General features: G+C 48.4%; 1 protein-coding gene across 1 annotated transcript in view; it reads right to left on the bottom strand.

Annotated features, from left to right (window-relative positions):
• Positions 1-25743, bottom strand: part of KIF26B (kinesin family member 26B) — a 441533-nt gene that overhangs the window by 200915 nt on the left and 214875 nt on the right. Inside the window, exon 4 of the mRNA XM_004578491.2 lies at positions 20601-20767. Coding sequence (XP_004578548.2) covers positions 20601-20767 — 167 coding nt within the window. The remainder of the gene's footprint in view (positions 1-20600; positions 20768-25743) is intronic.

Below are 25743 nucleotides of genomic sequence, written 5' to 3'. Positions count from 1 at the left end.
GACAGGCCCATGCAGAAGTTTGAGAATGTCACACACACAGAGGGTAAGGGAGGGAAGCAGCTTCCCAATCTCGCCCCATCCCGGCAGCAGCATGGCACTGGGAAATGCTGCCTGGCACTGCCCACTGCCAGCCCTCTGACCTGGGAATGTTTCTCCACTAGTTGCTTTCCAATAGCATTGTTTTTCTAAAAACGGTGATAACCCTGACCTCACACATGCACTATTTCATGAGACCACCTAACCCCATGCCTGGCACCCAGTAGGTGCCCTCTTGCAAAATCCTCATCTGCATTTGTATGATGATGCCCTTTGACTCAGAAGTGACCCAAAACCCATCAGAAGGGCCAGATGCCTCAGCGGCAGGGCTCCTCTGCAGCAGCCACCGCCTGTGTCTGGGGCTCCTTTGCACTTCTAGGGACAAGAACCAGATGCTATCATAACTGCATGAAAAACAAAACAAAACAAAACAAAACAAAAAAAATCCCTTACCAAGAAAAAGGGCCCTTGTCGGACTTTACTGAGGTTTTATGAGCCATCAAGTGCAACAGCTGTACAGTTCCAGGGAACACTTCCACCCAACGACTGTAAAACAGCAGGTGATATTTTATTATCCTTTCCCCTCTGCTTAATGTGTGGTTCACCTTCTGCTGGGATTGTTAGTCTTGATTATCAATCTCCACATAAAAATATAGGAATGTCTTATTCTTGTTCCTCTCCTGGGGTCTCTCTGTGGCTCGTTAGTTGAGTCAACTGGAACCTCTACTCCCAGGAGCCAGGAACTGAAATGGGGAGAGTACAAGCAAGAAGCGAGCATGGTCATGGAGCATCAGAAGATGATTCAGCAAGCAAGACGCCAGCTGCAGAGAAACAGACTCCAGCCCAGGGGTAGTCAACTGGAAAGACAAATGGAAAAATTATTTTCCCCAGACTTTTCCATTTTATGCCTTTTACCAAGAAATCCTGGCGGGCCTGTCTTCAGGATTCATCAGGCTTATTTGAAAGAGAGAGAATATCTCCCATCTGTTGGTTCACTCCTCAAATGTCCACGGCAGAACTGGAACAAGCAAAAAATCCGGGAGCTTGGAACTCCACCTGGCTCTCTCACATGACGGTAGGGACCCAAGCACTTGGGCCACCCATCTTCTGCATCCCTGCACGCATGAGCAGGGCATGGTGCCTAAGCAGAGCAGTCAGTACTCAAACCAGCACTCCATCACGGGATGTCAGCCATCCCAATGGTGGCTTAACCTGTGGCTCCACAACATCAGCCTCGTTTTTCTGTTTTAAAATGTGAATCCTCTGGGCCGGAGTGGTGACGCAGCAGCCTAATCCTGTCTGTGGCACCAGCATCCCATACAGGAACTGGTTCAAGGCCCAGCTGCTCCACTTCTGATCCAGCTCCCTGCTTATGGCATGGGAATGTAGTAGAGGATGGCCCAAGTGCTTGGGCCCCTACACCCCCATGGGAGACCAGGAGGAGGCTCTTGGCGCCTCACTTCGAACTGGCTCAGCTCCAGCTGTGGCAGCCACTTGGGGAGTAAAGCAGCAGATGAAGGTCTCTTTTTGTCTCTCCTTCTCTCTGTTATTTTGCCTTTCCAATGGAAATAAGTAAATCTTTAAAATGTGACTCCCACACTCAGCTCACAGCTGGGATTAGCACTGGACAGTAAGAGCTACCCGCACTGCACCTTTCTTAATCAGGGCAGAAGACACCAGCAGTGCTGCTCTCTGGGTTTCAAAAGCACAATGGCCAGAGTGCCCAACCCCAAGGCAGCACCGTGGAACTCCGCAGGAAGTCGGCAGGACAAGTCCAGGCTAGCACCTGCCCTTTTTTCTGAGTTATTGCAGCAATTCAGATGTTCCTCACCTACTGTCTTGCCTCCTTTGACATGAAACAATTTAGGTCCTTGGGGCATTAGTACAGACATTCCATATCTGAACTGTGCGACATCGGACCTCCTTCTGCCCCAGATGGAAGACCTGTCTCTCTCTGTCTCTGTCTCTCTCCTGCTCTTATAAACAAACAGCAAATGCATAAACCTTTTAAAAATATTTTTTTCAAAACAGAGTGACAATTTTCTCCCAAATATTCCTCACTATCTGATACCCTCAGTAGGCTACTCTTTGTGAATGAACTTCTTAACCTGCAATTTCAGTTCTCGCCCGGGACTGTGTCTTGGGAGGCAGACGAACAAGCCCTTTGTTTTTCCCTAATATTATTTCTCCCAGTCTTCAGAGAGACTGCTGAGGTGTAATGAGTGATCCATCCCCAGGCACAGGAGTCACTCAGATGCTCTCCCACCTCCTGCCCCGCATACTGGACTTTTTGCTGCCTGTTCCACAGGGGAAGCGCCTCCAGTGGCCCTGCTTCCTGTCCAGGTACACACGCCAAAACTTCAGAGCTTCTAGGTGCCTTCCCCAGAGCCAGATGATCTCTCTCATTTTGTTTCCAGTGTTTTTCCTGATAACATCCAACACAGTTTGTTTTGCTTTTCTTTGCCTAACGTAATCTTGGACTGAACATTCAGGCAAGTATGGTCCTGAGGTTCCCTTTCCAAATGGTGTCTCAGAATCGATCACCTCATGTGAACAGCTGAATGACTTGTCCTCCAGTGCCTCTCCATGCTCTAATTAAACCTCCATTGTTCATCTCTTCCTGTGTATGCTACCTGGGTGACTTGCTATCACATGGAAGAATTTAGTGTTGTTCACATTTGGAGACTTCCCACTAAGTTATTCCCTCAAAACAATGTTACAGGCCAACTTAGTATGTTTTCCTGGGGCTTCCTTATAGTAAAACTTTACAGAGAAGATGAAGACGTATCCCAATGTGTCATAGGCTAAGACAATTCTCTCACCATCTCAAAACATCTGGCAGCAGGCATTGTGGGTGCTGGTCAAGCTGCTGCTGCCTGGGACTCCTGCAGAGCGCCTGCGTGGGAGTCCTGGCTCTGCTCTAGACCCAGCTGCCTACTAGAAGGCAACAGATGTTGGGGACAATGCCTCAGGGAGCTGGGTTCCTGCCAGTTGGGAGACCTGGATCAAGTTTTGGGTCAGCTGCTGTGAGCCTTTGTGGAATGAACCAGGAGCTATGAGCTCACACTCCTGCCTCCATCTTTCAAATCAAATAACCAAATCAATATGTACATTCTTAAATGTTTATCTAATCTTAAGAAAGCTCCTGCATTACTTTTCATGAGATATAACTGATATATATAATAAACCACAAAATCTAGTAAGCTTTGTCGCATGGCTCTACCTGTAAAACCATTACAACCAAGATAATGACCAAATCCATTATTCCTCAAAGTTTCCTCTTGCCCATTGGTAATCATTCTCTCTTTCCACCCCAACTCCCAATCAACCGCTGATATGCTTTCTGTCACCCCATTAGTTTATATTGCCAATAATTTCATGTAAATGAAGTCACCTCCTCTGTAGTCTTCAGTTATACAGGAGCCCGACTTCTTGCCTTCACCATAATTATTCTGAGATTCACCCACGTTGCTGCATGCAGCTGTCGTCCGAATATTCTAAAGAGTAACTCCTTGTATGGATTGCTCATGATTTGTATATCCATTTACCAGCCGGTGGACTGGGTGGCTTCCAGCTTGGAACTGTCGCAAACACCATTTTCGAGAACACACCTGTGCAGGTCCTTGTGTGAACATATGCCTACATTTCCTTTCAGCAAACAGCAAGGAATGCCAGGGCTGGGTGTTACAGTTGTAGACGCTCGATCCTACTGCTCCGGTATGACATTTGTAAAGGCTTTCTCAAAATACAAGCAGATCCTCCCTTTCCCCTTTATTCTGCATTTTTTTTCTTTTTTTTAAAGATTTATTTATTTATTTTTATTGGAAAAACAGATATACAGAGAGGAGGAGAGACAGAGAGGAAGATCCTCCATCTGATGATTCACTCCCCAAGTGACCGCAACGGCTGGTGCTGCGCCGATCCGAAGCCAGGAGCTAGGAACTTTCCTTCAGGCTCCCATGCGGGTACAGGGTCCCAAGGCTTTTGTGCTGTCCTCCACTGCTTCCCCAGGCCACAAGCCGGGAGCTGGATGGGAAGTGGAGCAGCTGGGATATGAACTGGCACCCATATGGTATCCTGGTGCTTGCAAGGTGAGGACTTTAACCACTACGGTATAGTGCTGGGTCCCTATTCTGCATTTTCTTCGAGAAAATACACATAGTTCCCAAAGAACAAGAGGAAGAAGTAAAAACAGAAATGAGGCCTTGAAGTTGTGGCTGTACTTCTTTAGGAACTTTTTTTCTCCATGATTCCTGCGTAATCTAAACCCCTAAAAGTTAGTAAGCAGCAGCTATATGGTACCAGCCGTGGCAGCACTGTGGCATGCAGCTGCTGAAACATGTAAGAAGCTAATCAAATTCATCCCAACAGCTGATCAGAGGCTTCCCATGTGAGTGCAAACAGGGTGTCAAGACAAGAAAGTCTAGCTTTTGCTTTTGATGCTGTTAAACCTGCTCTGAAATTTATGTAAAATAAAAAGACACACACACACACACACAGCGGGTAGATAAGAGCACAGTTGAAGGAGCTGGCACAACGGCCTAACAAGGTCTTTATCTTGGACACTAGCATCCCATTGGGGCCCCAGTTGGAGTATTCTGATTCAGCTCCCTGCTAATGCACCTAGCAAAGCAGTGGAGGGTAGCCTAAGTGCTCGGGCCCCTGCACCCACATGCAAGACCCAGAAGACATTCTTGGCTCCTGGTTTCAGACTGCCCCAACCCTGGCAGCCATGGACATCTGGGGAAGAATCAACGGATGGAAAAATCTCTCCCTAGCTGTCTCTCTGTAACTCTGCCTTTCAAATCAATCAATCAGTCCTTTTAAAAAAAGTAATAATTAGAAAAATGGGACTAAATTCTAAGAGTCTATGTTTCACATCATTAACTCACTTTAACTGCAACAGATTTGTAAACAAAGGTCAGAAAACAGGAGGTGAATCATCGTTGAGGTTTCAGAGGTATGGGTGCCTCTCTGAAAAGTGAGCAACCACACAATTCACTGGCTGTAATTCTGAAGTTCCAGGTGTTTAGGAAACAGTCTTGGTATTTTAAATGTATGAGTTCTGGTAGCAATAGACTGAATGTGTAAAGAAATACTAGGGTGATGTCTGAATTTACTGCAGCATGAACCACACTTTGCTTCCGTCCTCCCACTTCCCAAATAAGCAGGATCCGAGCTCCATAAATCAGTGATCCGCACATGATCCAGATGAAAGGAAACAAAGAACTTACAAAGCAGTAAATCCATCGCAGACCTCCCAGACCGTGGCTGGCAATCAGGACCACAAAAGAAGCCTAGAAATTAATGCTGGTGTTTGTTTTCTCTGTCTGTGGTGTGGAAACTAAAATTAAAGTGCTCTGCATCCTAAGGAAACACAGGATTGCCTTGACTCAAGCCAAAGACACGAGAATAAAGCGAAACATGGGATGACATCAGGTAGGGACACTGAGGAATGGGGGAGGAGCACTGGAGCTCCTGGAGGGGAGAGATGAGCTGCCCCTGATAACCAGAGGCTGCGTCACCTAGAGGTCCAACACTCAGAGACAAGCGCCAGGATCAACCTCGGTCAGTCTTACAAAGGACTTGACGAATTGCACAAAATGCGATCAATTTTCCAGTAAAACTTGCTATTGGTTCTAGACGTGGTGGTTCATTTTATGGGTCAACGTGGCCAGGCAATGGTGTCCAGTTGTTTGACCCAATACCAGTCTGGTTGTTTCTGTGAAGCGCATTTTATAAACAAGAGAAAGATTTAAATCAGTACACTCTGAGAAAAGCAGATTATCTTTTGTAAAGTAGGCAGGCCCTGTCCAAAAAGTCAGAGAGGACAAGGTGCTCAGAAGGGACAGGCACATCCTTTCCCCAGGCTACGAGATCACCTGTTGCCACAATTTCCAGCCAGCCCCTGCTAAGGGCATGAGTCCTCTGTGTTACTACAGAAGAAGGGATGGGTGGAGATGGTCATTTCTCTGAGTTTGCACACCAAATGGCTACATTCCCATGCCAGTGTGCTTTTTCCTCTGGTACCACTGACAGTTACAGGGGTCCTGCAACCATTTCAGTTCGTTCTCTCTCTCTCCTCTCTCTGCACCATGCAGGCTCAGGTGGGAGGTAGAAGCGTGTTCTATCAGCATGGGCTCCCAGCTGAGAGTTTAGTATTCAGCACACAAAGAAAACAAATAAAGGAACTCAGCAGGCTCATTAGGAGAAAATTCCTTACAACTGAATAATTGTTTATGTTGCAGGAAAGCGCTCACCTTAGGGACACAGTTGGGCAAAAGTGTTTCATTTGCAAGGAGTAGGCACAAGACTGAAGCCTTCCAGCCTCATGGCGTAAGAGCAGAGGCTGCCACTGTGCACTAGAGACATTGTGTTCAGGCTAGAATTTGATTATCCCTGAACACAGGTGAACTTGCCCCCAGGAGGCAGCACAGGAGGCTGACACTGGAACGGCTCTGAGACACACTCGCCAAATATTTTTCATGCCACAGCTACACTCCTGGGCTGACTCTGAGAACAGAGGGAGCAACAGCGGAACGAGCCGCACGAGCACCTGTCTGTGAACCTTACATTCTACAAGAGGAGACTGGCAGTAACTAGCAACCAAATAAGGCAGTAAGGGGATCTCTGATAATACGAGGTGCTGAAAGGCAACCTTCAGTTTCTAAACAACCTGCAGATTTAGAAAGGATAACACTGGGTGTTCTCCTGGATTTCACAGTCCTGAACGTCCATGTCATTTCCAATTGCCCTGTAACTGAACTACGAACTACACTGGATCAAGTGCTCCCTGAGAGTAGTGGCTGTAGGTCTGCTACTCTTAGTGCCTAATACCATAACTGGCGCACACAATGTGCTTACCAAATGGCTGGCCGAGCAGGTAGATGGATGAGTGAGTGGATGAATGAGTGGATGGATGGACGGACGGATGGACAGGTGGGTAGTTGGATGGTTAGGTGGGTGGGTGGGTGGGTGGATGGAGGGACAGAGGAAGATTTGGGTGGGTAGGTGGGTGGATAAGGACATACCATAAACATCTACCACTACATTCCTCAGAAGCATCCCTGAATGAGGGCAGGGTTTGCTGTGACATGTCCCTAGAGGCAACTTCGTGTAGCAGAAGTGTAGAGAAATGAATGGGGAGGAACGGAAGCCTGCAGGAGCTGTGTTAGCAAACAGGCTGTAGATGTGGGCAACTAAAACTCAGTCCTACACAGGCTGGGCATACCTTTGAGTTCTCCCAACCAAGGGAAAAGAGAGGTGGGATGTTGTCCTATCAAACTCTGCCAGTCCTGTTTGAGAACATATTCCCAAAAGGCAGTGAGACATCAGTACTTCCTGCTGTCCCACATACAGCTTGGTGAAGGGCTCTGGCAGCCAGAAAAAACCTCTGGACCCAGGCACAGCTGCAAAGTTGTAGGATGATGGATGGTCAAGTGGATGGGGCAGGCGGGACGACCAGCATCTTCTTAGTCCTGAGATTGCTCCTGTGAGCCACAGAGGGACTTGCAGAGACCTGTGGACCACAGGCCATGGAGGCAGGGAGGAAGCAGGCTCCCGCAGTCAGACTGGCCGCTGGCCAGGGCAGACTTGACAGCACACTGGGAATCCTTGGCTCTCCTCTGCCACTTCTCCTGATTTTGAACCTGACATCTGGGGTTCCTCAAAGGGAGAAGCAAAGTCTCATTGTTTGTTTATTTTTATATGTAAATACCCTTTCAGGGGGTAAGAGTGCTCAGTACATTTTCATCCCTGGGAAGTGACTCTAAAATTCTGGGTTGACAGGTTAATGAAAGACATTCTTTCCCAACTAATGCCACCTTGCCACTTTAAATCGAGCATCAAAGAGACAGCGATGACAATAAATGGAAATTTGTTTGAGGAAAAAAATGAGCCACATTTACTTTTTCTGAAGCGTCTAAGAGTAGGAATACGTCTTGAGCGATGGTTTATATTTCCTCTACTTTTTTTTTCTAAGAGGCTTGCCTGGTCCTGATTACCCCCTTGCTCGCTCCAGGCTCCAGGCCCCTGAGAGAATTTGTTTCTTTGTCGCTGCCAAAGCCCTTTCTTTCCTTTGCAAGGGTTTAAAAGGACAAACTATGGACTCTAAAGGCTTTGGCTTCAGAGAATGCCAAGAAAACGACACAGGCCATTATTTCTAGGCCCGTGAAATTGTATTTCCCAAATTTCAGCATACTTCATGAACAAGCGCTCCAGGTGCCGGGAAAAAAGGCATCTAATTACAATGTAGGGCTACATCATTTCTGCATACGCTAGAGAAAATGATAGGTGATTATCAGAAATAGCATAGTGCCAGGGTCTGACCATGTTGAAATCAATAATGAAAAACAGATTCCGTTTCTCGGTCCCACCAAAATTCTTTTTTATCATGCTACTGAAACTTGAGGTGATGAGAAGTCGGAGGCGACACGACAAATCATGCTGTTTTCAAGCACAATCCCATTGGTTTGCAAGAGATGCAAAAAGAGAGCCAAGCGTCCAAATCTGGCTGAAGTATCTTTTCAACATTCATTCCCTGACTCCCTAAATGTGCTGGCTACGGTGCTCCACGCGGAGGGGGCAGAGGGATTAGACTCCGTGTCTGCTCTCGTGAAATCAGATAGAAGTAATGGAAACATTCATCAGAGGGTAGTCAGAGGGAAGAAAAGGGAAACATTTCCTCATCATCAGATAGAAGGGATTAGAAGCATTCATTATTTTCATTTTGGAGGGAAGACAATAACAAATACCCCGCCTGGGGATACCTCCAGTAAGAAAACGGAGGGGTGTCTCCAGAGTGCCCCTCTTGCATTGGTTCTCCCCACTTCTAACCAAGATCCCACCCTCTGGTCCCTTGAATCCCTCCTTCCTATACCGCTAGGGAGGAGCCCATTTCTTATTCCACTGAAAGACAATGCCAGGGACAGATGGGATCCCAGCCACAATCCGATCCATCAGCCTCCGGAACCGCTCCACCCAACAGCACCTAATATAATGCATCTTTAGTTTCTATAATGTCTTCCATATGATTTTATCCCCAAATGCTTTACATACTTCACTAAGACAGCTATAGAATTAAAATAATAAATCAAAGCAGGGGAGAGAGAAAGCGAGAGGTTTATTCAGGAGAGGCACAGACAGGTTTTCAGCAAGACAGGAGAAAGATGGAGAGCCCTACTTTGTTTTGCTGCTCCTATAACTAATAACTCTTTTCTCTAGTTTAACTCTTTCCCTGGTTGACTATCCCAGGCAGCACCATAGTCCCTTCCAATACAAACCCTCCTTTAGAAAAGACAGCTAGGGACACACATTCTAACAAGAGTCTCAATTTCCCAACGATGCTGCCACCAAAACAGAAAAAATCCTCAAGAGAATAGAATCATTTCTACATAAAGTTATCCAATAAATTCAGCAAAGGAACATCCTGAGACTTGGCTGCCCTTCTCCCTTCTGTTTGTGGTTCATTCATTCATTCACCAAATAGTCAGAATGGAGTAGGTATCATGTGGGACAGCTGTAATTCTAAGTGGGGAAGCCAGAGAAGATATCGTCAAGAAGGCAGCATTTCAGCAAAACCTGAGAGCAGGGTGGCCTGAGCTAAGCTGACATCTGGCAATAGGGCAGAAGGAAGAGAAGCTGGAAACCTATGAGGAGAGATGGCTTGGACACTTTCTGTGGGAAAGCAAGGAGGTCCACGTGCCTAGAGCAGACTACATAAAAGGAGGAGCCAGAGCAGAGGAGCAGAGGGGAATGAGGGCAGGCACCGAGAGCCTGGTCAGCCCCTAGAAACCTACAGCTTTCATGGAGTGAAAGGGGAAGCAGTGTTTCCCTCACTAAGCAGGTGGGTCAACACTCCCCACCACGGCATCCGGCTTGCACATCCGGTCCTTTCCTTACACTGTCTCACTCATACCATCTCCTCCAGATTCCTTTACTTCATGATCACGTACGTCCCAGCTAGGACGGGAGGCTAGAGAACAGAGTGGCTAGGAGTGTTTGCCATTCAGCAAGCATTTCTTGAGTGCTCTTTTAGGTACTAGACTTCAGTCAAGAAGGAGATTAACATACTCATCCCTGGGAATTTACATTCTGGTCCATGGGCTCTGGAATCAGACAGCCCAGCTCAGACACCTTCTCCAGGGCTTGGTGCCATTGCCTAGAGGTGAGGTCCTCACCTTGCATGCACCAGGATCCCAAATGGGCACCAGTTCATGTTCTGGATGCTCCACTTTCCATCCAACTCCCTGCTTGTGGTCTGGGAAAGCAGTGGAGGACGGCCCAAAGCCTTAGGACCCTGCACCCATGTGGGAGATCCAGAAGAAGCTCCTGGTTCCTGGCTTTCACATCAACTCAGCCTAGCCAGTTGCAGTCACGGGGGGAGTGAATCAGCGGATGGAACATTTTTCTCTCTGTACCTTCTTATCCAATAAAAATAAATAAATCTTAAAAAAAAAAAAGAAAGAAAAGACAAGACACCTACTCCCTGCCTACCAGCTGTGTGACCTTGATGAAGTTACTTCAGCTTCAACATGTGGAGGAGGATATAATAAGGCCAACTCCTGAGCGCTCCTTAAGACCCCAAATAGGGTGTGGCAAGAAGGAAAGCCTCAACAAAGAACTGTGTTTTGAAGAAGTCCAGAGGAAGCTAAACAAGCCATAGATGTACTGCAACAGGGTACTGGCAGAAGCGCAGAGCAGGAAACCAGGAATTTACAACCACATAGCAGGGGGAAAACGGAGCCCACTGCCCTTCCACCAGTCCCCTCTTTAAGTGGCAGGGCTCCGCTTTGCTCTATACCAACTCCAGCTCATCCCATCCTCCCTCTTGGGTCCCCACACTGATCGTAGGAGTTTTCCAAAAGAAAAGGAATCCTCTTCCCTTTCCTCTAGTTTACTGCTGTGGCTCATGTTCACTCCCAAGACCATGCCAATACTAGCTCGTGGCAGCTGAGTCACCACCAAGTTCTAATCTAACAGAATTCTTAAAACAAAAAAAAAAGATTTATTTATTTTTCTTGGAAAGGCAGATATACAGAGAGGTGGAGAGATAGAGAGGAAGATCTTCCATCTGATGATTCACTCCCCAGGCGGCCGCAATGGCTGGAGCTGCGCTGCTCCAAAGCCAGGAGCCTGGAGCCTCCTCCGGGTCTCCCACGTGGGTGCAGGGTTCCAAGGTCTTGGGCCGTCCTCAACCACCCTCCCAGGGCACAGTCGGGGAACTGGATGGGAAGCAGGACTGGCCAGCAGGATTAGAATCACTGGCCTTACAGGATCCCGGCACATGCAAGGTAAGGACTTTAGCTGCTAAGCTACAGCATCGGGCCTGCTAGCAGAATTCTTAAATGTGTCCCCCTATCTTCATTTCCGCCCCCGCCCCCTTGTTCTTTCTCTTATTGTGGGAGACCAGTTCTTACAGGGCTGTAAAACTAAAACTATAAGGCAAAAATACAAAACAAAACAAAACAAAACCACAATTTCTTTCATAGACCTAGAGCTTGAGGCCAACCAACTGGAGCCTGTGAGCATACAGCTATGGTGGGTCCCTAATGCCATGGCCACTTCCATGTGGTTTGTGGTTGGTACTAGGCAAGGCTTTCAGGGGTCACTGGCCTTCAGCTAGGAGGCCCAACAATCCCAGCTGCTGCAGAAGGCCTAACCTGTGAGGCGGGATCATCAAGCACCATGGAACTACACAGCACAGGTGCCAGTGACACAAGCCAAAGGCTGAACACTCAGCCGAGAATGTAGAGACTCCATTGCATTTCTCACGGGGGTCTGAACTCTACTGGATTGGGCTGTGCACTCGACCTTGAGCTGTTCCATCTCCCCATTTGCTTTACACAGAATTCTTCTCTTCCAATACCTAACATCAGTAAAATTAAAAAATATATGCAATAAGAACTAAAACTCCTGATCCTAAGAGTGTTTGACAGACATCACCCAGCTCCTTCAGGCTTGCTGAAATTGTTCTGCCTTCAAACACACACACACACCAGGAAGTGAATCAGGTTTTCAACCTAGGGAGAGCTGTGCAAACGATTCCCAGATGTTGGGAGCTGACTGCCAACACTCTGACCGGCCATCAGCCAGGTGGAGGACTTGTTCGATCAGAAAATGCCCCCCATTTTACTCTTTCCCTGGGGGAGGAAGGAGGGCAGGAAGGAAGGGAGTTGAACACAGGGCTGTGTTCTCTGCTGTAGTGTGCCTCCTTGGGATGGTGCGGGCTTTGCCATGAGCACTATCTCTGTTGTGAGACAGCTCTGGGGGTTGCTAGGGTAGCGTACTGGATGAGAGTCTGCGCTTTTGGGTTTTCTTGAACATTAAGGAGTAACGGCATAGACACTGAATTTCAGCTACTTTTTCTTCAGTGCTTCAGCCACCTTAGAGGCAACCAGAGCAGTTCTTCATTCCTGTGGCAGACACCTGAAACTGCATCCTGCAGCCTTTAGAAGCTGAGGCACTCCTTGTGATGCTCTCCTGTCACACTGCCACTGAGACGAGTTGACGCTACACTCATGCAACTCTGACTTCCAAAAAGTCACTTCATCAACATGCATGAGTCCAAGTCCCCACTTTTCTAAGAAGCCCATGGAGTCTTTTCTAAAAAGCAAAGCTGAGACACCTGCCAGCGATTGGTAAGCAAAAACCCAGAAGGTATAGGGTGCTGGTTTCCAACCCAGGCCTTCAAAGGGTTCAGCCTGGACACTGCTCAGTCACCAGTGAAGGAGGCAGGTGCAGTTCAGGCACTACAAGCTCAGATGTCACCTGTGTGCAGTAGAGAAAAAGGTATCCTGTAGCACACACAATCCTACAGGAACACCTGCCTTGGCCAGCCCAGGGAAGAGTGGACTCCACTTCACGCACCTCTACAGTTGGTGCCCTTGCTCTGTGAGTAAATGCCATAATTATATACATGGGCTCCAGCCATGAGTGTCCCATAAGAAGCTGGATGGTAGGACTGGAATGGCACAGGGAGCACAGCCATGAGGTGTGGCGGAGATGGTTAGTCACTAAGTCCGAGGGAGGCTCTAGGAAGAGTGAGGACCCAAGAGCTGATGCAATACGCTTCAGTGGAAACCAAGCAAGACACTGGCGGGGGCGAGGGGTGATAACGCAGCAGAGAAGTCTCACGGCAGAAGCTCCTGAAAGCTCTTGGGTTCTGCTTAACTAACTCATTCTATCACATTGCACATGGAGCTGCAAACCAACCGTCCCAATCTGCAAGACTGGATGAGGAAACCATGCCATGCTTCCCCATTGGGACTGGGCAAATAAGAGTCAGATCCTATGGACTCAGTGTCATGTTTTCCCTCCAAGGTCACCTGAGCGACATGCCAAGGCTGTGGCACGTTGAGGGTAGCTTTGCTCTGGCAGTGGTTGCTGATGATGGGCAGATGGAAGCGCCCCTAGAGGGGGAACTACCTGATTGCAGGAGCAAAAGCACCACAAGCAGTTCTGAACTCATTCTCGTCTTCCGTCTTCACCAGCTCTGACAATGCAACCAAGTACAGCTCTTCTACATTACGTGCTCAGGGACCAAAGAAAGCCTTCAAATGCTCAAGATCAGACACAGAGAGCAGCATCTGCTGGAACCAGCTCAACAAGGTGCTACTTGAGTTGTCTGGGAGCAAGAATGTGGAAGCAACAGTACCGACCACAAGCAAGTCAACCCAGCGGGGTGACAAGAGAAGCAAGGTGACCCTCAGGGGGCCTTGGGGCCAGGAATCAGCCTTCTCTGCTTGGCCTAGGCTTTGACGTTGGACCCATGCCAGGACTGGATTGAATATGTCTGGGCTCTAGGAGATCCTGGTCAAATTCATCACAAGATATCCAGCAACACACTCAAGAGGTTTGAGAAACACTGCTGGGTAAACAGAAAAAGCTGTTTAAAGACAATGGCAGAGGACACTGCAAGAGATCTTGCTGGACAGAAAAGGAGTAGCAACCCTCTAGGAGTTTGGGCCCAAGGCAAGGGAGAAAAAGGAGGCAAAGCATGGGGAGCCATAGAACACATTGGAGAACAGCACTCTTTCAAACTGAGCAACCAAATTGTAATTCAGAATCCCCAAGAGTCAACAAGTACAAAATAACCCTGTTGCTACAAAGAAGAGAGGGGAATTCTAACTACCATGATGGACCTCACAATGGACAAAAGGACAGGCGGCAAAGGATCAGGACGTGGTGAGCCATCCGGAGCCACAGAACCAGCGGGAAAAGAATGGAAAAGCACTGACTTACATTGAGACAGGAATTTAGGTAAAAATTCATTCACAGTCAAAAGTGTCCTTCACATACTTTTGCTTTAAGATTTTGATTTGAACTGGATTAAAAGATTAAAAATCGGGTACAATTAAAAAGAATTACAACCAGGAGTGGCATCTGAAGGCAGAAATAAAAGTCTCCATTGGCACCAGCTCCACAGAGCCAGCCCCACTGGCTGTGCCAAAGCCCAGAACTGCCTTGGAGGAGGCCCATGGACGCCTGGCAACTTCACCATTTTTCAAACACTTGTTCAGAATGTGGATGAAATGCCTGTAGAGATTTCTTTTTCTCCAGGAATAAAAGAATCACAAATGGCAAGCGTTATTCATGTTATTTGGCAGAGAAAATCAATGGGCAGTTATGAGGTCATTCCAATGATGCCTTCTGCCACTTTCAGGGTAACTCCATGCACCATCCAGAACCTGCCCATTCCCTCAGCGAAAAGGAAGGTCTCACTGCCTCAGGGGACTATGTTAGTTTCATCCAGGCATGCCCATGTTTGCAAGACCAAGTGCATAACCAGCTGAAAATCTTTACCCCAAGAAAACAGTCAATAAATGGAAAGATCTAATCCGATCCAACCTCACCATTTCACATTCACGTGAGAGTCACAGGAGGAAGGCTGCTCAACATGTATGTTCTTTATTTGTAAAGCCATGGAAGTAACATGCGTGACAGCTCATCAACATGACAAACAATTGTGTTAATTCCTTTTCTTGGTCCATACTGACTCTTTCTGAAAATACAAACATGTTTTTATAGTCAGAGCATCTGGGGCAGCTTTGTGCCACAGTAAGGCTGCTGTCTGTGAGGCCAGCATGGCTCGTGGGCACTAATTCAAGTCCCAGCTGCTCCACTTTCCAATCCAGCTCCTTGCTAATGGCCTAGCAAAGCAGCTGAGAACGTCCTAAGTCTTTGGGCCCCTGCACCCATGTGGGAGACCTGGAAAAAGGTTCTGGCTCCTTGCTTTGGCTTCATCCAGCGCAGGCCACTGACAGCCATCTGGGGCGAGAACCAGCAGATGGAAGATTCTCTTTATCTCTCTCTTTCTCTTTCTCTCACTCTCTCTGGAACCATTTCTTTCTTTTTTTTTTTAAAAGATTTATTTATTTTTTATTACAAAGTCAGATATACAGAGAGGAGTAGAGACAGAGAGGAAGATCTTCCATCCGATGATTCACTCCCCAAGTGACCGGAACGGGCTGGTGTGCACCGATCCAAAGCCAGGAACCTGGAACCTCTTCCAGGTCTCCCACGCGGGTGCAGGGTCCCAGTGCTCTGGGCCGTCCTCGACTGCTTTCCCAGGCCACAAGCAGGGAGCTGGATGGGAAGTGGGGCTGCTGGGATTAGAACCGGCGCTCATATGGGATCCTGGTGTGTTCCATGAGAGGAGTTTAGCCACTTGAGCACTGCGCCAGGCCCAAAAATTGAAAAGGAAAAAAAAAAAAAAAGAACAACAACAAAAACAACGAGGGCCCAAAAATTGAAGAAAAAAAAAAAAACTAAAAATTTTGAAGATAGGGCCTGGCGCGATAGCATAGTGGCTAAGTCCTTGCCTTGCATGTGCTAGGATCCCATATGTGTGCCGGTTTTAATCCCAGCCAACCTGCTTCCCATCCAGCTCCCTGCTTGTGACCTGGGAAAGCAGTTAAGGACGGCCTAAAGCCTTGGGACCCTGCACCAGTGTGGGAGACCCAGAAGAGGCTCCAGGCTCCAGGCTTCGAAGCAGCGCAGCTCCAGACGTTGCAGCTGCTTGAGAAGTGGACCATCGGAAAGAAGATCTTCCTCTCTGTCCTCCTCTCTGTATATCTGCCTTTCTAATAAAGATAAATAAATCTTTTAAAAATTTTTTGCAGATAGCTATCAAGATGCTAATTAGTTAAAGAAAGGAAAGCAATTCTTGCAAGAATCAGCAAAGAGCAGAACAGGTGCTGTGCACCTGGCCTCCTTCAGTGAAGGATCATTTCTTTTTTTAATTTCTAATTACACATAAATGGTAAGCCCCAATTTTTCATTCTTAGGTTCAGGTCTTCTCCAAAACCTATGAACTTGGAAGCTGCCCTCAGCTTCCAAAATGGCACCATGCTGTTGTGTCCTCACATGTGGAAGACAGAAGGGCGAAATGGAAGACGCACCTTTCATGGGGACATGAACCCCTCACACAGGGGGAGCTCGCAAGTCAAGTTCCTGGCTTTAGGCAACAGCCCTGGCCCAGCCACTGTCAGCATTTGGGAAGAGAAGCAACAGATCAGAGCTCTGTGTATCTTTCTATCTTTCTGTTTTTCCATCTCTAACACATAAATTTCCTTAAAAGGCTTTAAAATGGTATTTTATAAGCCATGATGATCAGTTTATGCCCATGCTGAATGAGCCTACAATACAGTGTTTCACTATTGCTGTTAGCACAAAGAACAGAAGCATGGACTCCCTTTGGGAGCACCGCACGAGTGCCCTGCCCTAAGATGGCGCGAGACTGTTCCTCCTCTCAGAGCTTGGCGGTAAACAGGTTTCAGGAAGTGCCTTCTGATTGGCCGGTAACCGCATGCCTGGCGTGTGTGCTACGGTGATCAGAGTTATGACTGGTGTGCCCGCTGCGTGCATCAGTGACCTTTAAGCTGATTGGGTTAGGATGGTACATAAGCGGTGGGGGTCTGGGCTAGGAAAAAGAAAGGAAGAAGAGGAGGAAGAAGAGGAAGTCGAGTCGACGGGCTGGGAAAGCGATTGGTTGGAAGAATAAAGTGCCTCTTGAAACAGAGCCTGGAGTGTCGGGTGATTTCTTCCGCGGGATGGGAAACCCCAATAGACTCCCAAGTGAGAGGCCATGGGATAGACCCCTGTTCCTGGCTGTGTGGCTTTGGCCCAGTAATTCAATGTCAAAACACCTTTCATTATCTGTAACACAGGGGAAGCAATGGGCTCTCCCTCGTAGGGTCATTCTGAGGATAAAGGGAGATTTTACATATTCTCATTATTAAGATTTTATTTCTTTTAAAAGTAGAGTAACAGGGAGACAGGGAGAAACAGAGAGATCTTCCATTCTCTGGTTCACTTCTCAAATGGCCACACAAGCCAGGGTTAGGCCAGATGGAAGCCAGGAGCCAGTAACTCCATCTGGGTCACCCATACAGGTGTCAGCAGCCCAAGCACTGGACCACCATCCACTGCCTTCCAGGGCACATTAGCAGGGATTCAGTAGCAGTAGCACAGACTTGTACTGGTGCTGCAATATGAGATGCTGACATCATACGTGGCAGTTTATCCTGCTGTGCCTCAATGCTGGTCCTAACAAGTTTGTATTTTAAGGGATTAGTTAATAGGGAATGGTTCCTCAAAAAATGTCAACCATGTTGGCCACAAATAGGGCAGGTGGTATCCATCTCATATTAAATGACAGCCAGCACAGCCCCCGGTGTCCTGGCCCAAAGCTGCAGGAGTCCCAGGCCTCTATCCATCGCACAGTCAAGCAGGAAGAGTTGAGAAGTAGAGATCAAACGTAACCTGCAGTTGACTCTGCCTCCAGATCCACTGAGGGGAGACTCCTCATTGGAACACATTCCTGGTACATTTCTAACATGGGCACCAGTAACAGAGCCAGATTCCAGCCCTACCCAAAGCCACTTGAACTCACTCTCTATAGTGTTGCTTTAGTTGAAACCCAGATGCTCTCGGACAATGGACTCAGTTGGTATCAAACAGCATCAGTTGGGCTGACCGTGACTTACGCCTGGGTCTCTGTAAATCCAAAGCAGTGAGGTACATTCCTGGCTCTACCACACACTGTCGACCCTTGGGTACCCCATGTGGTCTTTTCTTTAGGGACTCTCACTGGTGGCCCAGAAGTTGTTCACGTACCACCTCCCTCACTGGGAAGAGGTAACATCTGATTATCACTGAGCGAAACAGGATAGACCAGGGTAATAGGGAAGGCGTGAGACACATATGTCCATAAATTCTTTTTCACCTGTGACTTCCTACTGTTAGAACATAATCCTTGGACTTGCAGGAGTGTATCAGTAAGCTCCAGAGGTAGTGGTGTTCCCCACAAAGGTTACAAAGAACATACGCAGTCCCCCTAGCCCTTGCCTACCCTTTACAAGTTCGTATCTCATGGCCTTGCCGTTCTGATGTGGCAAGTTAGAGGACTCTGCTTCTTGCCAGCCTCACCTGCGGCCTTCCCCATGTGACATCACCATTGACCTGGTCATTTGGGGTTCACCTCAGTACATGCAAGTGAGACTCACAGGCAAGACTGGCTTTGGCAGCAACTGCCTTTCCTTTCCCCTGCTGTTTGCTTGCTTGTAAATGCTCAACTGAGTAACATGAACTCTGGCTACAGCTGCATGAGCGTCCAGCACCCAGGCTGTCTCAGCGCAGCATCCTTTCCCCGACTCTAAGGACATGGCTGGTTCTCCAGCACCAGGAAACTCCTCTCCGCCCTCAGCACTGTCTATTAAGGGGGTGGTTATTCTTCATCTTACTTCTTCCTGATTCAGATCCTTCTTCTGGGGCCTTTTTGTGAGTTAGTCGCTTCTCTGTGAGATTCTCTGGAAGGACCTGAAGACTGCTCATGTTTGAAGAATTTCAGGGAGAGGCACAGAGACCAGCTCCAGCTGAGCCCTGGATATCCCCCTAAGTTTGAAGGTCAGGTGTCACTCCTTGAGACTCGGGGGGCCATGTGAATGGGGCAATTCCTCCCTTAATCATTGGTTTTTATCCAGACTCTGCCTACTTACCTTGGTGCCCTGCAAAACCAACCAAACTTCTCATTTACACAAATACCAACGAGCCCAATGAGAACAGCTATGATGACCCCTGGGTCTTTCTCTGTTCAGACTACACACCTACCAGGATGTGGCTACTTCATTACCTTGGCCACATGCCACTGGACACACTCCAGTAACCTACGCCACTGCTGGGGCTTTCTGAGTCCCTGGGATTTTCTTCATTCCTTCCCTAAAGAGCATGGACGTGACTGCCCAGGAAGTCTGTAGTCCCTGGTCCATGTTCCCAAGTCACACACAAGACTCATGAGTAGCAGCACTAACACACTGTCCCCCAGTGGTTGGGCGGCCAACATATATGCATTTCCTGTTATTTCCCACACGTTCCAGTTGGCCCATGTGTTCAGACAACAATCCACATATCAGCACCCCAAGGTCTTACTCCAGATATTAGCTATCTGTTCCTCCTCTGACCTGCTCCCTTCCTAATCATGGCCCCTTCCTCACGTTTGTGTTCTGGATGTAATTATTCATAAGAACAGCAAAAGTCATAGAATATTCCTTCTCATGGGCATGCTGGGTAAGACCCTATCAAATCGCCGTGTACAGGAAGTGATCATTTACAATCATATTATTTTAATCTTCAGGGCAACCCTGCAGAGTAGGTAGTAGGATAAGGAAACTGAGGCAGAGCCAAGCGCTGAACCCAAGGGATCTTCCAATCTCATACACCTGTTGGTGCTATACTACATCCCGTTGATTCCATAGCTCAGGGCTCTGTGGTAGAGAACAAAGTTTTCTAAAATCGAGTTCGAGCATCACATGAAGAACAAGTCTTAGAGACCAAAGTAGAGCAATCCAGTTTCTATTTTCGTCTTTGCTATAAACTATCTCATCAGTGAACCGTCTGGGCCCCCAGTCGCCTTATTCATAAAAATCAGAAGATCAAATTAGACAACCCCTGAGGTTGTTTTCTGCTCAGCTGTCCTTCACTCCCAGCCTGTCTCTGCCACGTTGCTAAAATTAGGCAGAAAACATTGCTGAAATACCTTTCTTTTCTATTTCTCATGTTTTTAAAGTTTCCAAGATTAGCCGAGTGGTATCTGATAACCATCCAGCTCCTTCGTCCAGAAAGAAGGCGGGGAGAGAAGTGATGGCTTGCAGGGCGTGTAAGCAGCTCCTTCTCTACAAACAGCAGCTTGGGGCTGCCACAACCCAAGGGCGCAGTCTGAGCAGCAGCATCTTTGGAGCCAAGTATTCTTAGAGTAGTGACACTTGATGCAAGGGATGGTTGATGACATCTGGAGATATTTTCAGTAGTACATTGGAGAGGGGTACTAGGGCATCGGGGGGTGGAGGCTAAGGGAGTACCATGTATCAACCAGACACAGGACAGACCCCTCAAGGCAGAGCTGTCCAGCTCATGCTGCCAAGGGTGCCAAGGCTGCATGATGCTGTCTCAGAGTGCAGAGGCAAAGACCAGCCCCACAACCCTCCACAGTGTAGCAACTAAACCAGCCTCCACGAGAAGCTAAGAAGGTGGGCTCATGACAAAGGTGCCACAAGCAGCGATCTTACCGTGCAAAGAAGGACGCAGCCACCGAGGGGCCCGTGGGAGTGTCGCTGGTTGTGCAGGAGCCCTGGGCTGCGGGCGAGCTGCAGGCCGCCGGCTTGTCTGCGTTATAGCGGTTCAGCGCTGCTTCGGTCAGGCCTTCCCGCCCAGTCTCTGTCATCAGCTGGGAAATCTGACAAGGAAAACGGATCCTGAACTCAGTACCTGTTTCCTGAGCACCGCGATTCTGGATGGGGGTGAGGGAGGGAGGCACTGGCGGGGTAGGGCGGGGTCACAGGCTGTCAGCCCAGCTGCCGTTGGTCTCCTGGGGGATACCGGGGAGGTTCACCTAGGGCTTCCACAAGGCTCTGGGCCAGCATTTTATAGCTAGAACACCTCTTCCTTTCCGTTGAAAACACTGGAATTAAATGGCTGCCTGACATGGTTAGTTTTACAATGTCTTGTGCCTCCTTTCATTCATAAGGGTCAGAACAGCGGGACACAGCGATTCCTTGCAGAGGTGGGGGGCACGGAGCAAGCCTGTCCCTGAGAAACCTATGAAATCAGACTAACCTCTTGGTGGTGGCAGTGGTGTAAGAGGCAGTAAAATGGGTGACTTGGAAGCCAACACAAACAAGACACAGCCACCTCAGGGGCCAGTGGTTTCTTCTGGAAGGTTTGAATCATTTCAGCAAACCTCATTTCCCTCTTCACAGTAAACAGCGCCCATTTGATTTGAAACGATGGTCGCTCTACCGGCTGAGGGCAGCTCTGGTTTTTATTTGTTTTTCCTCAAATCCTCATAACAGGCTGAGAAGAACTCCCCTTGTGGGAAGAACTAGAGTCTTGTGTAGAAATAGGCTTTGGGAAACTGTGGCTCCTGTGATGTGACGATTACGGATCCAAAGTCTGAATGTGTTCACTGAGAAGCCTGTTCCTTGAAAAATTCAATCTACTTACAAAGCGGGGAAATGTTGGACTTTTTTAAAGGCAGGAGAAGTTCAGCAAGTGTCTCTCACCTGCTCAGGCCCTTCAGTGTTACCTAATGCATGTTTCTGATCACCTGCCAAACACAAGCACCGGAAGGCAAAGAGCAGGAGTTGTTTCTGCTTTATAATGGAGCTGGCCAGCAGGCCAGTGAAAGAATCCCATTTGTTAGCCTTGAGACATAAAAACATGGGTGCTTATCATAAGAACAGCCATTACTCTGAGTCCCACTGACTTGAAACTGTTTGCTGCCATGCACGCTCTAACTTGGAAAGTCTGGCAGGATTCGGCTGCAGGCTGGCCAACACACACTTGCTGACTCTCCTTCCTTCCCTGCACTAGAAGGCAACTTGACCCCAAGTAAGAGAAACTGAAGGAGAGGCAGCAAAGGTAGCCAAGGCCTGGAGGACAGGCCTGGTTCATGGCGAGGAAGGCTTTTTCTGTGGCTGTGTGGCCCCTCTGCTCTTCCAGGAGCAACCAGGCCACTGGGCAGCCGAAGAGAGGCCCAGCACGCTGTTGTCCCTACCACACAGCCTGGATAAAGGTCCAGGCAGTAACACGACAATGCCCAAGAGAAAAATCACCAACTCACAGCACCATGGTTTCCCTCTAGAAGCTGCAGCCCAAAGACTGACCCTGGAGGGGTCAATACACCCCAATACACAAAAGGTGCTGTGCACACTGCTTCAAGGGGGGGCTCACTAAGGTGGTTCTCTTCTGGTCTTGTCAGTGGGACCCTGAGTAGGTTTCATCCCGTGAGCCCCACAACTGCCCCACCTGGAAGAACATTTCTAATATCCTTACCTGCTCTCCTGCCTCCCCTGTCAGTTCCCATCACTGCCAGCGGATCCCCGGAAACTTCAATTCCACTGCCCAATTCTCAGGCAAGACTCTTCCTTCTGCAAACAACTATCTCCCCTAGTTCTCCCATCACATTGCAAAAGCTACCTGACTCTTCCTAAGGGAACTCTAGGTCAGGAATCTTGAATATACCCACCGGGCACTCAGAGGCCCTACCATGTGAATGTGTGGCTGAAAGAGCTGAGAACCCAGTGACCAGCCTAGTAACCAACCTGGAGTTTTCTTCACAGCATTTTGTTTGGTTTCAGTGCAGATTAAAACCTGTGTTTAGCACTCCATCTCCGTTACGCAGGACCATCTCACTAGCTAACAGCATCTGTTACTTTCAAAGCCCTACTACAATCCTGTAGACAAGTGGTTGATTAAAAGCAGTAGAACAATCAAACGCTACAGAAAGAGGAAGCATTGTGTGTTTGCATGGGTGCCCAAATGTGCACATGCATGTGGGTCCTCAATTTACACAAGGATCCCACACACGAGGGCCAGTGTTGTGGAAATAGCAGGTAAGACAGCCTGCGGTGTCAGCGTTCCATATGGGTGCCAACTGGAGTTGTAGCTGCTCCACTTCCAACGCAGCTCCCGGCTACTGTGGCTGGGAAAGCAGGAGAAGATGGTCCAAGTGTTTGGATTCTGGAGGATGCCCCTGGCCCCTGGCTTCAGCATGGTTCAGCCCAGACATCTGGAGAGTGAACCAACATATACAAGATCTCATAAAGAGATCTGACTTTCAAATAATAAATCTTTAAAAAAAAAAAAAAAGGAAGAAACTTACATACACGTGCTGCTTTCCCCACTATAATAGAGTTCCCCAGTGTATTTTAATTCTAGGTGACATGCTTGTCTTTCGCCCACATGTAAATTTTTATACTGCTGCCACAGTCTGAGGGCTTGGAAACTGCAGCCAAAGCAATCATGAATCTTCAGTCTGGTTATGACCTTGACCACTCTGAATCAAGACAAAATACATCTGGCTCTTCCCAGGGTGGTGTCCCCATCACAAACTGCCATCTGCAAGCCATTGACCTTTCGCTCCCAGTGAAGATGCGCCTGTGAGAGCTGCCAGAGTGTGTCAGCACAGGGGACTCGCCTTCAATGGCCTCACTGACCCAGAAAGCCCCTCCCTTGACTGGCCCCAAGAGCAGGGAGTGTGGGACAGGGTCGGTTTCCTGAGCTGCAGCATCTGTGGACAGCCGTGGCTCCTTATACAGCCTTTAATTAACTACATGGAGTCCCCCTTAAGCCCCCCAAATCATACTTAATAACCTTTTCTCTCCCACAACTAATATATCCTCGTCTTGGGACAGCTGTTTTGTTGTTATTGATTGTGAGTTCACATCTTTATGATTTGGTAAATGGGGGATGCTCATGAAGTGTCTTGGATCAACGTTATCACAAATCCGCTCTCGCCACTATCTAGAACAGGGAGGGCCGGAGCTTGTTCTGAGCCCTGGGTACCACTGAAGGGGGCTTGTCTGCTGTTGGCTTTGCCACTCTGGGGAACTGGACCCAGAGTACGCTTTCACAAAGCCCTAGGAGAGGCTGGCATCAGGAAAACACAAGTGCGAAGGAGCAGCTGGAATGGCACAGCCTCAAGTCAAAGACAAGTAATCGAGAGCTGACCATGCAGTTGCTTCGCTGCAGCCACACAAATAAAAGGTGACAGGGGTGGCCAGCGGGGCGCCTGCCTCCTGTAATCACCAGCGCAGTAACTGAGGTGCACAGAAACCTTACTTCATGATTGTTCATATTAGATAAGGAGCAGGGGGTGGAGAGGAAAAATTATTTTTCACATCCCCTTCTATATATGAGTCTTCCTCTCACTGCAGGGATCTGCCCCAGGCCCAGGAGAGTCACTTACAGGGTGCTAAGTGTCTGGCAGCTGGATCCCTAGCACAGGCTTCCCCCAGATGCTTCCTCCCAGGTCAAGGAAAAGCAGCTAGCTACAGACTCCTGCCCTGACAGCTGCCGGAGTCTCTCACTTCAGCCCCACGCCCCCTGGGGATTGCCATGATTCCCCTGGCTTCATGAGTTACACTCATTTCATCCTTGCAGGCAGAGAAACAAGAACTGACTCACCTCAAAGGGAAGCCTGGGGGGAAGGGGGTGTGATGACTGCATCTTCCCCAGTGTCCCCTCAACCTCCACCTGGACGCTCCCAGTCCTCAGGAACTCAATCTGCTGGCACCTTTTCTCTAATACCTTCTGCCCCTCTGCCAGGGAGCAGAGCTGCCCAGATCTACAGGAATGCATTTCCCGGGCAGTGTCAGAAGCTCTGGGGGACAGTGCTAGGAACTTCCACCAAACAGGATTGCAATGGGGGCAAGTGTTGTTTCGAAAGCTCAGTAGACACTGCAACAAGTCAGCTATGGCTGGGCTCTTCCTGGGTGAATAAAATGGGTGGTGAACTAGGGCAAGAAAATACATTTCCCCATCTCATCAAGAAAGCTTTTATTTAAGAAAGAGAGAGAGAGAAGGAAGAGGAGAAATATTACAGAATTCCACTTAGATGGGGTACCTGGATCATCAAACTGTTACAGACACAGAGTAAAATGGTGAGTGCCAGGGATCTGGGGTGGTGGTCGCAATGGCCATTACATTTGAGTGGGGACAGGTTCTGCTGCATGAAGAGAGGGCTGGACATGGATGGTGGTACTGGGTGCACACACAGCACTGTGACTATCCTTACAATGCCACCAGACATGGAGAAATGAATACATTTTAGATAATGCATGTTTTGCAACCACAAAACTTCCACAATAACAAAGAGTTTTTTTTACTTGTCCCAGCAGCCCTGCACCTGCTATGCACTTTTACAGAAGATCAGAGGACACTCGGAGGGGAGGCCAGTGCACCTTGACCCCCAGTGATGCCCACATGCCTCTGCAGGTGCCCCATGCTGCAATGCATGGGGCAATCCCAGGGGCAGGTCGAAGCCCGCCTTATAGGCCAGTCTGTAAGATGAGAGGCAAGCGAGGCAAGAGCAGCAGTGCTGGGGGTGGCTGACACAGCCCTCACACAAGCTTGCCTCCTTGACGACACGCAATTTGACTTCTTCACTGTTGTGTAAGGCAAAGGCCATCCCTGCCTCATCTTCATCACACCTGCTGCAGTGCACCTGAAGTCAGCTGATGAACACTCTCTGTGATGGAGTGGTCCAGAGGTAGGGCAGTTCTCAGACGTCTTAGGCTCAGACACTGACTAGCAAAGTGAATTTCCCTCTGCTCTGGGGATGCAGGCCACGGAGCTCAGGCAGTTACTGCCTTATTCGAAGCTTGCCCTGGGCCTGGGCCCATCCTCACTGCTCACATGGACACAAATCAC

Source organism: Ochotona princeps, chromosome 10 (assembly GCF_030435755.1).
Source record: "Ochotona princeps isolate mOchPri1 chromosome 10, mOchPri1.hap1, whole genome shotgun sequence".
NCBI classification, from domain to species: domain Eukaryota; kingdom Metazoa; phylum Chordata; class Mammalia; order Lagomorpha; family Ochotonidae; genus Ochotona; species Ochotona princeps.
Note: the sequence above shows the minus strand (reverse complement) of the source record. Positions and strands in the feature narration are given on the sequence as shown.